Source organism: Balearica regulorum, chromosome 26 (genome assembly GCF_011004875.1).
Source record: "Balearica regulorum gibbericeps isolate bBalReg1 chromosome 26, bBalReg1.pri, whole genome shotgun sequence".
Taxonomy (NCBI): Eukaryota; Metazoa; Chordata; class Aves; order Gruiformes; family Gruidae; genus Balearica; species Balearica regulorum.
Window position 1 is genome coordinate 3,170,545 of NC_046209.1, and position 11,314 is coordinate 3,181,858.

The 11,314-nt window shown below is 51.3% G+C and overlaps 1 protein-coding gene across 1 annotated transcript; it reads left to right on the forward strand.

The window, feature by feature from the left end:
* Positions 1-3,242: 3,242 nt before the first annotated feature.
* On the forward strand, positions 3,243-7,468 carry FEM1A (fem-1 homolog A). The gene has a single exon (XM_075736154.1). The coding sequence runs from the start codon at positions 3,475-3,477 to the stop codon at positions 5,521-5,523; it is 2,049 nt and encodes a 682-aa protein (XP_075592269.1). The 5' UTR covers positions 3,243-3,474; the 3' UTR covers positions 5,524-7,468.
* The last annotated feature ends 3,846 nt before the right edge of the window (positions 7,469-11,314 follow it).

Sequence of the window (11,314 nt, forward strand, 5' to 3'; positions counted from 1 at the left end):
TAAAGAATAGTTATTATTCCCATGTTATTGGCAGGGAAATAAGACATAGGAAGATTAAATGACCAGTGCAAGGTCACAAAAGGAGTCTCTAGCAAAGGTGAGGTCTCAGCCTGGATTTCTTAAGTCCCTGCCCGGTACTTCAGCCATCCATTCACTTGCTTTTTAAGTACCCTGTCATTATTGCTGTGAAGAAAATTATGCAACTCCTCCAGCAGCCAGTACCGTGTAATTCAGCTTGTCTGAAAGGGAGTATGAAATGGCAGTTTCGAAAAAATTAACCCTCCTGCCACACAGTCTGGCAGCTCTGTCAAAACGTCTCATTTTTTACCTTCCCTTCCTCTGGTGGGTATTTAATTTCCCTCTATATTCTCAAAATACTGGCTGGGGCTTTATCTGCATTACCCTACAAAACCTTCACAGGAGTCTCCAGGGCCTCGTGGAGGCCGTATTCTGTAGATGTGGGACGTGATAGCTTTGAGCCCTTCGTTTCCATCCCAGGCGTTCAGATCCACCCGGCATCGCTCGCAGCCGCCACTTGCACAGGAAGGTTTCCTGGCAGCTTGAGCTCGGGGGGGCACACGGGAAGCACCCCTGCGCAGCGTTGCCCACCACAGCGATGCTTCACTCAGTCACACTTTTAGATGGGGTGTTACACACTGGCAGATCTTTTATTCCCGATTGTTGTGTCCGTAGAAGGAGCCGCACCTCTGACGTCAGTCAGACAGACTTTGGTGTCTCCATCACCGTGCCGTCCTGGTTTGGGACACTAATTCTTTTGGTGGTGACCTCAGTAAGAGAAACCGAAGGACGCAGGAGAACCAATGTGACAAAGGAATTTGATCAGGAGGAACCAGAGCGCCTTTGGTTTCTGCTCCTCAGTCAAAATCCTGCCCCGGATCCTTCTGGCTGCTGCAGTTACAGCCCGTCTGCCCCAGGCGAGCGGCGCAGCCACCCTCATGTTCGGCTGCCTTTGACTCCCCAGACCAAATAATCCATTTACAGCTCGAGTACGTTTCGTATTCACGGATCTACAGGGAGAGGTTGTTGTGACACTACTCCTTGTACTCTTTATTCTCTCTCTTATTACTAAGCAATTTCTTTTTTCATGGAAGAAAACATTTTCATCATCTGCACTTCTACCCTGTGATGTTTCTGACAGCCCACCCGAGAACTGGGGGCAGGTTCTGATGTAAATTTGGGACCTAAAAAGCCTACCTGGTGTTCCGGTGAATTCCAAATGTGTTCTACGGAAGGGAAATTAATAGGAAGCTTTAGTTAATAGATACTTCAGATAAAAATGTGAGTGGATCTGATCACCATAGCAACATGAAAGAGCCAGCAGGGAGAGGAAATGTCACCGTGTCTGTGCCTTGACCTGCAGCATAAACAGCCTAAGTGCTGTGGATTTCACACGTGGGTGTTCGTGAGGGGGGACAGAGACGCGTACAGGTACACAGCCCCGCGCACACGCAGCCCGCTCACCCGTTAGGTATTTGCACACAGACATGCACGTGAAGGCTGACACATTAATATTAAAATGGACCACAAGTGCCCAAACTCATTGCTAACTGCTATTTGCTTACAAGACGACAATTTTTAGCTTACTTATTCGCACATCTGCGTGCAGAGGGGATATGGGAATACTCCCACCTAGCAAATATTCCAACATACACAGCTGCTCCTCCTGTCCCCGTGTGCAGGAAACACAGCACGGATGCACTGGAGATGCTCAGGACACTTTTGCTCCTTTTCTTTTCAGCCGCTGTGTCCCTGAGCACATTGCACACGTAGGTGACATGCTCGCACGCACAATCAGAGCTTGTGTGGGAATCCTGCCACAGACACTCGGGCTCTTGGGAGCGCTCAGCACCTGCTGCTCACATTGACTTTAACAGCTGCTGAAGTGAAAATTAGGCCCACGCTGTCTGTTATGCAAAAGCAGTTTCTTAGCAACAAAAAATGATATTCTGCATGAAGGCAACATGCATTAGCAGGATAATCCTAGGTAATTCCAGACAAGACCTAAACGGGCGGATGGACAGACTGAATAATGACAGAATAATAATAATGGAAATAACGAGGCTGATCTTATTTCCCTGGAAAGGAGAAGAAACAGCTATAAATAAAATACAACAGGAGAAACCCAGTGCCAATTCCCCATATAAAGATTAGAGCCACTTAAATTCAACTTATGCCCTAAAAATAGGTTCTGGTAACTAAAGCTTCGCTCATCTAAGCTAGGCTATTTATTGCCTTGCATATTTTTCCCTCGCTCCAGCCATGTATTATAATTCAGGAATGGAGAAAGCTGTACATCTTGTCCTATGGCAGGGATTAAAGGGAATAAATCAATTTGTGTTTGCTGTTAAGGACCAGGCGTTGCTACCTTCGCACTATCTTGTCCCAGGCAGAAAAGCTGTAAAGTGTTCTACCAAACCCAATTGATTCGCTACAATTAAACCCACATCAGACGACTGCTGTACTAGAACGCTGTGTAGCTATTGTATTTTCAAGTTCAATCGGTTCAAGGAATTTAATGGAAATAAAACCTCCCGTGAAACGAACACACGGTGTAAAGTTATAGAAAAGCTTTTTACAGCCCTGGCCGCATCTGCTTCGCGCAGAGGGCGATCCCGGGTCACCTTCCCCGGGCTTTCAGGGCGCCCTGGCACCGCACCAGGGTCCCTTCCCCGTCCCTGGGCCCCATCTCACACCTGGCTCCGCTCCCTCCCGCCCCGGGCCCGAATCCCTCAGCGCCCGCGGCCCCAGCCCGGTGGCAGCCAGGCCGTGGGTCGGGGCCGGTCTTGTTTCCCTGCGAGAGCTGCGGGCACCAGCGCCAGGCCTCGCCTCAGCCGCTCTAAGTACGAGCGACCCCGGGTCCCCCCCGCTCCACCCAGCCCCGGCCCGGCCCCCCCTTCAGCGCTGCTGCCCCAAGGAGCCATCCCGCTCCCTGCCCCAGCAGCCCCTGCGGTGACCCGGCGCGGTGCGCGCTGGGAAATGCAGTCTCGGCGCTGCCAGGCTGCCCGGGGAAGGGCTGCCTTCCGGAGGCAGCAGGACTACACTTCCCAGGGTACCCCCGCGCGGGATTGCAGCACGGCCAGCGGTCTCCGGATGCCGCCCCTTTCCCGCTGCCTGCCGGGAAACCGAGTTTCCGGGGAGCCGCTCCCAGGGGGTTGGCCGGGCCGGGCCGGGCGCGGGACTACATTTCCCATCGTCCTCCTCCCACCCCGCTCCTGGGTCTGTACGGGCGCCATTTTGTTTCGCGTTACAACCTAAGATGGCGGCCGGGCGGAGAGACTGAAGGTTGCTGTGCTGAGGTGAGGGGTGTCTCGCCGGGCGCCTCCGGCCCCGCAGGGCTCTTCCCTCTGGGGGGGCCGCCCTCGCCCATCTCCTCCCCCGGGCCGAGCTGGGGGCGTGGAGGAGCAGCCGGTCCATGGCCAGGTGGCCGGTGCAGTCGCCGCGGCCCCCGTCGCCATGGACCTGCGCACGGCTGTGTACAACGCGGCCCGCGATGGGAAGCTGAAGCTGCTGCAGAAGCTGCTGGGCAGCCGGAGCCGGGAGGAGCTGGAGGCCCTAACGGCAGGACCGGGCGGGGGCGATGGCCCCGGGGGAGGGAGCACCCCGCTGCTGATCGCCGCCCGGCACGGGCACCTGGAGGTGGTGGAGTACCTGTTGGATCACTGCGGCGCCCGTGTGGAGGAGGGAGGCTCGGTCAACTTCGATGGGGAGACCATCGAGGGGGCACCGCCGCTCTGGGCAGCCTCTGCTGCCGGGCACCTGGGGGTGGTGCGCAGCCTCCTGGATCATGGCGCGTCAGTGAACCAGACCACGCTGACCAACTCCACGCCACTGCGGGCTGCTTGCTTCGATGGGCACCTGGAGATTGTGCGCTACTTAGTTGGGGAGCGCGGGGCTGACCTGGAAGTAGCCAACCGGCATGGACACACTTGTTTGATGATTTCTTGCTACAAAGGGCACCGGGAAATTGCACGTTACTTGCTAGAGAAAGGGGCTGATGTCAACCGTCGGAGCGTGAAGGGGAATACGGCCCTGCATGACTGCGCTGAGTCCGGCAGCCTGGAGATCCTGCAGCTACTGCTCCGCTCCAAAGCCCGCATGGAGAAAGATGGCTATGGCATGACTCCTCTGCTAGCTGCCAGTGTCACTGGTCACACCAACATTGTGGAGTACCTCATCCAAGGAGGGCTGCAGCAGGAGGAGGAGGAGGTTGCAGGGAACCAAAACGGGACCTGTGCATCAGGTGGGAGCCATCAGAGGTGCTGCAGTGCTGACAAGGAAACTCTTCAGGGCTGTGGTGAAGAGGCGTGTGAGAGATGTTGTGCCTCAGCTTCCAGTCAGGATGAACAGCAGGTCCCTAACGTGTTCTGCACTCGAGAGGCTGCTGTGGAAGCACTGGAGTTGCTGGGTGCCACGTTTGTGGATAAGAAACGTGACCTTTTGGGAGCCCACAAATACTGGCGAAGGGCGATGGAGCTTCGGTGTGAGGGCGGGCAATACCTGCCTAAACCTGAGCCCCGGCAGCTGGTGCTGGCCTATGACTATTCCCGGGAAGTGAGTTCGCTGGAGGAACTGGAAGCCTTGATTACTGATCCAGATGAGATGCGCATGCAGGCACTGCTGATCAGAGAGCGCATCTTGGGTCCTTCCCACCCAGACACTTCCTATTACATCCGTTACCGAGGAGCAGTCTATGCTGACTCCGGCAACTTTGAGCGCTGCATTAACCTGTGGAAGTATGCTCTGGACATGCAGCAAGGCAACCTGGAGCCTCTCAGCCCGATGACTGCCAGCAGTTTCCTTTCCTTTGCTGAGCTTTTCTCTTATGTGCTTCAGGACCGCTCCAAAGGCACTTTAGCTACTCACTTGGGCTTCTCTGACCTCATGGGAGTACTGAGCAAAGGGGTCCGGGAGGTGGAGAGGGCTCTCGTGCACGGCAAGGACCCTGTAGTTGACTCAGCGCAGTTCACCAAGACACTGGCCATTATCCTCCACCTCGTCTTCTTGCTGGAGAAGGTGGAGTGCACCCCGGAGCAGGAACACCAGAAGCGCCAGACTATCTACCGCCTACTAAAGTGCAGCCCGCGCGCCAAGAACGGCTTCACTCCTTTGCATATGGCCGTGGACAAAGATACCACAACAGTGGGACGTTATCCCGTGGGCAAGTTCCCATCGCTGCATGTTGTGAACTTGCTTCTGGAGTGCGGGGCTGACCCCGACAGCCGTGACTATGACAACAACACCCCGCTGCATGTTGCTGCCCGCAACAACTGCCCGCTGATCATGAGTGCCCTGATGGAGGCTGGAGCCCATATGGACGCCACCAATGCCTTCAAGCAGACTGCTTATGAGCTGCTGGATGAGAAGCTGCTCACCAAGAGCATGATGCAGCCCTTCAATTACATCACCCTCCAGTGCCTTGCTGCTCGCGCCCTGGACAAGCACAAGATTCCCTACAAGGGTTTCATCCCCGAGGAGCTGGAAGCCTTCATTGAACTGCACTAGGGCGGGAGAGCTGAAGTCCCCAGCCTTTCCTGTCACCTGTTTCACCCCGCAGAGGTAGTGCAGCCTGAGATCTTGGGCCGTCCTTGCCTAGGTGCTGAAGGCTGTCGCCGTGCTGAGATGGGCTGCGAGCTTTGTCCTCATCTGTCACCATCAAGCTGGTGTGCACAGGGCTAGGGGAGGAGGAGGCTCGAGAGCTCGTGGCAGTCCCTCCTTGTTGTCATCTTCAGGTACCAGATATCTCCAGTGCACTGTATCCAGAGAAGGCCGCAGCCCCTGCCCTTTCCCATGCCAACCGTCTTGTCCTGAGAAGGAAGGAAAATGGAGATTCCCTGGGACCTGCTGCTTCTCCCATTAGTGCTGGATTAACTCAGCGTTAAGCTTTGGAGCAGCTACATGTCACACGTGCTCTAGCCCTTCCCATCCCAAATACCAAACAGATAGGAATGCAAGCGAGGAATAAAATACCTTCCAACTAATTCTTTCCCCACTCCCTTCTCAGATTTGGTACAGTACAAGGCTAACGGCCGAGTGGCTTGTGCTCTGCTGAGGTAGTTGCCTTGCATGGCAGTAGGGCTGGGTATGCTGAGGACGTTTTTTCTCTCCCTTGGTTGGCCAAGTAGCAAGTGGTGTTAAAGGCCTGAGATTTCAATGATTGTGCATAAAGCTGGGTTATTTTTTCTCTTTTAGAGCCAGGCCCTATCTATGCTGCAAGACTTCTTCAATCCTGTAAGATGTAGTAAGGTCAGTTCTGGTTATATAGTTACATCAGTAGATGTTGGTTTTTTATGAATGGGGAGGAAAAACTGCTACCTTAAAACCAAAATAATAATGTGGAGTTCAGGCCCTTAGCTTGCCCATTCTGCACGTGTTCACTCCCTTCCCCGCGCAGAGGTCCTTCAGCTCTAGAGGTCAGCGGGGATTGAGCTGTACAGGGTCGATGTGGCCCGGTGTCGGAGCCAAACCGGTGCACTTGGCACCATCGTTGAGGATGTGCTCTTGCAAGCACTCTAGGCTGGGAGGTACTTGTAGCATGGGTGGTGCTTGAGGGGGTTATTACAGCAAGTGAGTGTTCGTGGCATGTTTGCACGAGGGTGGTCTGAAGGAAGAAGCAAGAAAGAAATCGCAGTTAAAGGTGCCTTCTTGTTCTTCTGAGGTTTATTAGTATCAACTGATTGGGCTCTGTTAATTATCCCATTCTGAAAACCTACATGGAATGAGTTGTTAGCATCTGGTTTTGGCTTTTGATTCTTTTTGCAACTTTACCGAGGATGGTGCTACTTCAGAGATCGAATTTGAAATCTCATTTGGCTACTATTTGGGCAAGCTCCTTTCTTTAATTAGGATCTGCACGCAACTTGTTTTTCTCTTTAAATCTGTAGTCTCAGGGTAGGCATTTCCTTCCATTAGCAGAACCCTCCTTGGTGGTAAACAGTCAGTGTTGGTAAACATGATGCTGTTCCAGCAGTTTTATCTTCTTGCAGGGGGAGTGACTGGGCTTTGGCAGCCTGTGGCTCATTTCTTGGCCCCAGGCAGAGTGGAAAGCACAGTTGGGGGTGAAGCAGCTGCCTCTGAGCTTTGGGAAAGGTCAGGACTGGGAGAGCAGAACCCTGATAAACAACCATGCACTCTATGCTACTGAAGCTTCTGTACTTGTATTTATAAACCAGCATATCCATATGCCTCAATAATCCAGTGCTCTCTGTCCCTTAAAGATATTGTAGATCTGCCATTACATTTTTGCAGTGTTAACTATAACATTTATTTATAAAGCAAGGAGGTTTAACTTTTATTGAGATGTAAAATGCAGAATTAGTTTAGCTATGTTCTATTTTTTTTTCTCCTTTTGGCTGAAACCTGAACTAAACTGCAGGAATGGAATTTGTTAATTTGTGAGCTAATGAGCGCTCTTAACTTTAAATAATAAAACAAAAAATGGCTGCTAGAATGCAAGTGCCTTGGACTTCTTGCTGGTAAGCCTCTATTTTCAGCTTGTTTCTTAGGGACGGTACACTTGTGGGTATGGAACTACTGGGCGTTTGCAATCAACAGACGTGATTGTTTCATTTCATCTGAATTTAGTCCTGGGAACAGCTAAATCTGTACTGCAATTGCAAATATTTCCCCTGAAAAAGGGTAACACTGACAGCGAAGTGACACCTCTCTTTATATACTTGGTCTTATCTTTTGATGTAAATGAAACAGTGCAAAAGGATGCTACTCTGCTGACTCAGATATTCCCTGCCTTTTACACAGTTGGGACTGTGGGCACAGCAAGCAGAAAGGGGGATGCAGTGTGGGTATCATCAGTTTGTTTTTCAATCTTGGAGCTGACAGTGGGAGGTCAAAAGCAGGCAGAGGAATTAAAGGTACTGGAGTTAGTTCCACACAAGAATTTACATTTCTGAAAATGTCCGGCCTTCCTCAGGAAGGACAGGAGAGGATGGATAAAATATTTGAATGTTTGTCCCTTCATTGATTGCTCCATCCTTAAAAATAATTCTTGACAGTTTGATCAGTGTTGCTGCCTTCTGTTTGCTTTGCAAATACCAGACACGACATTTAAGCAGCTTCTGCAGTTCAGTGGGATGTGCTTCTCCCATCAAAATACTACTGCTACGCTATAGGCAATCTTCATGTACGTAGGAGAACAGCTGCCACTGCAGGTACAAGGAACTGGATAGCCTCGGGACTAAGGCAGCGGCTGATGGTTCCTGACTGGTGGTCTCGGATGCAATCCCATCCCGCACACAGAGCTGCTCGGAGGAGAGGGATGAGATGGGACTTGTTCCACAGCAGCTCTGGAGCTGGGATCTTGTGATCAGGTAGCTGGGGGATCCACTCATGTACAAAAGTCTCAAGGAGGAGAATACTTCATGTGATAGAAAAGGGCCTTAATTTTTTTCTTTTTTTAACACACAAATAATGTATAATTACATAGTAAGGGCCCACCGATTAAATGTTGACAGTAATTACTGGGTGGGAGAAATCCCTGCATGAATTTGAACGTTGCTTATTTATTGTAGGTGTTGTCTGGGCCAGTTCCAGTATGTGGTGCAAAACAAGGATTTGTGGGGAGCAGTGAAACATTTCAGTGATGATTTTGTTATCTGAATAATTATCTTGGACAGAGCGCAGAGGTTTTTTTCCACTGGGGTGGGTGTCTGCTCTCCAGGAGCCCTTCTGTAAACTGCCACGAACAAAATGTCTGCCTTTTATTCATTTCTTAAAAACCTAAGATGTGCTTTTTTCACCCCAATACTGGCAATTGGCCCTCTTGACAATAAAGCCTCCCATACAGGTTTCTTTAGAAATGCAAAAGTGGTGAGAAATTCACTGGGGTTTTCCTGGAGCTGGTTGCTGGTGCCTGTCTGTGGACATCTTTGGAACCTCCTAATGCCATAAGATGGGTGTTTGCAAAGAAAGCGGCCTAGACCATAAAGATAGGGATGCTGTATCAGCGTTTCTCAGGTTCCCAGAGAAACTGGGGAAGAACGAGGGGGTCACAGGCACACGTGCATCCTGGTGAAAACAAGGCCCTGGTGGCAAAGCTTCCTTTGCAGGGGGAGCAACAGCAAAGAGGGCCCTGAAAATATGGGCAGAGTGAACCTGCTGACACGGTTAGAGCAGGGCTGTGGCTCTTAAGTGGAAGTTGTGCCCAATAACCTTTGAGCCTCTTGGCCCTCCGCACACTGTAAGCTTAAAAAAACCTCCAAAACTCAACCCTGCAATGTTTTACAGTCTGCTACCATGTCTGTCCCTCTCCCTTTCTCCGAGCAAACTTGATGTGACTGTGTTAAGGTTGTTTACAAGCTAGAGCAGCTTCCAGTTGACCAGGTTTCATGCTGTTTATTTATAGAAAGCGGGAGAGCTGGGGAAGGAGCAATGTATATGTTTTCTCCCAAGGGGAGGGGCTGTCCCAGTGGCTGTACAGCAACAACTGCAGTGTGACAGGAATTGCAGTAACACAACACCTATTCAAATAAAGGTGACGTAGAGGAGAGAAAATAGGGAAATAGAAGGAATCCAAGCACTTGGATACTTCCAGCAGACTCTATAAAGAGTGAATGAGTTAATCCATTGTCATTGGGTCCTTCGAAGTTAAAAGCTGAACTGTTTCAAAGCTGGAAGCCAACAACTGATGGCAGCTTTTAAATAGCAGTGCTTTTACATGGGTCTTGTTCTGCTCGGGACAGAGAGGGCTTTGATTTGTGTGAGCCTGGTGTCTTGTGCTAGTTCTCAGCCAAGGAAGTCCAGGAGGAGCTGAGCCGCCTTGAGGTGAGGGAGGCAGAGAGACCTTCTATGGACGGATCCATGAGAAGGGAACTACGGTCTCTTAAGAGGAAATTCAGTGGGATTTTAATCCAAAACTCTCACAGCCACTGCTCTGTTGCGGTTTGAGAGGGATCTGTCAGCTCTCGGCTCCCACATCTGGTGGTGCCCAGGAGCTCCAGAGCTTGCACTGAAGTTTGGTCAGTGCCCAGGCTCTCCAGCATCGTTTCCCCCCAAGGTGCTCGGTCCTGCAGACATCCTTTGCCCCTCCTGAGGGGCATAAGCTGCTGGAAAACAAAAAGGCAGCAGTTGCAGCTTTCAACATGGGGCAGGCGGAGGGGACTATCTTCCTTTATACGGTTACTTGCAATCATCTGAGGAGCCAGGACTAAGGAGAGACTCCCATTCTGCTCTCTTCTCCATGCTGGGGATTCATGTCTCAGTAGTGACCTTTATTTAGGAGGCTGGTACTTGTTTGGGAGGGCATGCTTGGTGCAGAATGAGCTTGAGGTAGGTTGAGCCAGAGAGGAAGCGTGAGAATTGGACAGGCTTTAGCCTGGTGACCAGAGTGCTCCCTGAGAGGGGATCAATGTCAGCTGAACAGTCCTTTCTCAAGGACTTACTAATGTCTTTCCTGTGCAGGTAAGGCTTGGATGGTTCTTGGACAAAGACTATAATGCAGAATTAGGCCCTGTGAGTGCCCAGCTTGGGTAATCCCAGATCCAGGATGGTGCGTAGGAGTCCTGTGCTTTGGCTCCAGACCATGCTGACTCCTCTCTGTTTGAAACCTACTGGGAAGCTACTGAGTGATACGAGTGCACACACATCTGCAGAAATACCCGAAAGGGGGTCACCCCCCCGTACCAATCACACTGGCCCTCCAGGTCCACTGTAACGAGGACTTGGCAGCTCTTGGGCTCCTTCCTAGGATGAGGAGTAATGCGAGCCCTGCCGTGCAGCTTGCAGAGGCCCCGGCGCAGGATGAGTTGCCTATAGAGATCAATGCTGTTGGCTGGGCTCTGGTCCGCAGAGGGAGCAGTCCCATTTCTAGTCATCTGGTGGCTTTGGGCTGACCTCTGCCGACAGAGCTGGCAAACGGCTGCAGCAGAAGCTGTCAGAGGAAGAGCGTAGGGTCTGGGGCTTTGCTTCAGATGCCCTCCTTGTGTTAAAAGCACAGTAGTTTAAAGCTCAGCCTGGTACATCCCTTGCCAAGTCCTGCAGAATACCCACCCCACCCCTCCCCACTCCTGGCCTTTCGCCATCCCTTCTGTAATCCTCTGCTCAATGCTTTTGATTTTCCGTCAAACTTTTTCCTCAAAGGCAATAACATAACTATGTGGAGTAATTTCCGGGTATGTTTCTGTGTGACAGCCACTTTAATGGGGCCCTGGTCCCACCTCTGACCTTTTACAAGCAGATAAGAATGGAGGAGTGAACACGCAGCTTCGCCTTCCACAGACATTCTCTGCAGTTTCCCCCTCCCATTCCACCTTCTTTTTTTTTTTCTTTCCCAAACACAGCT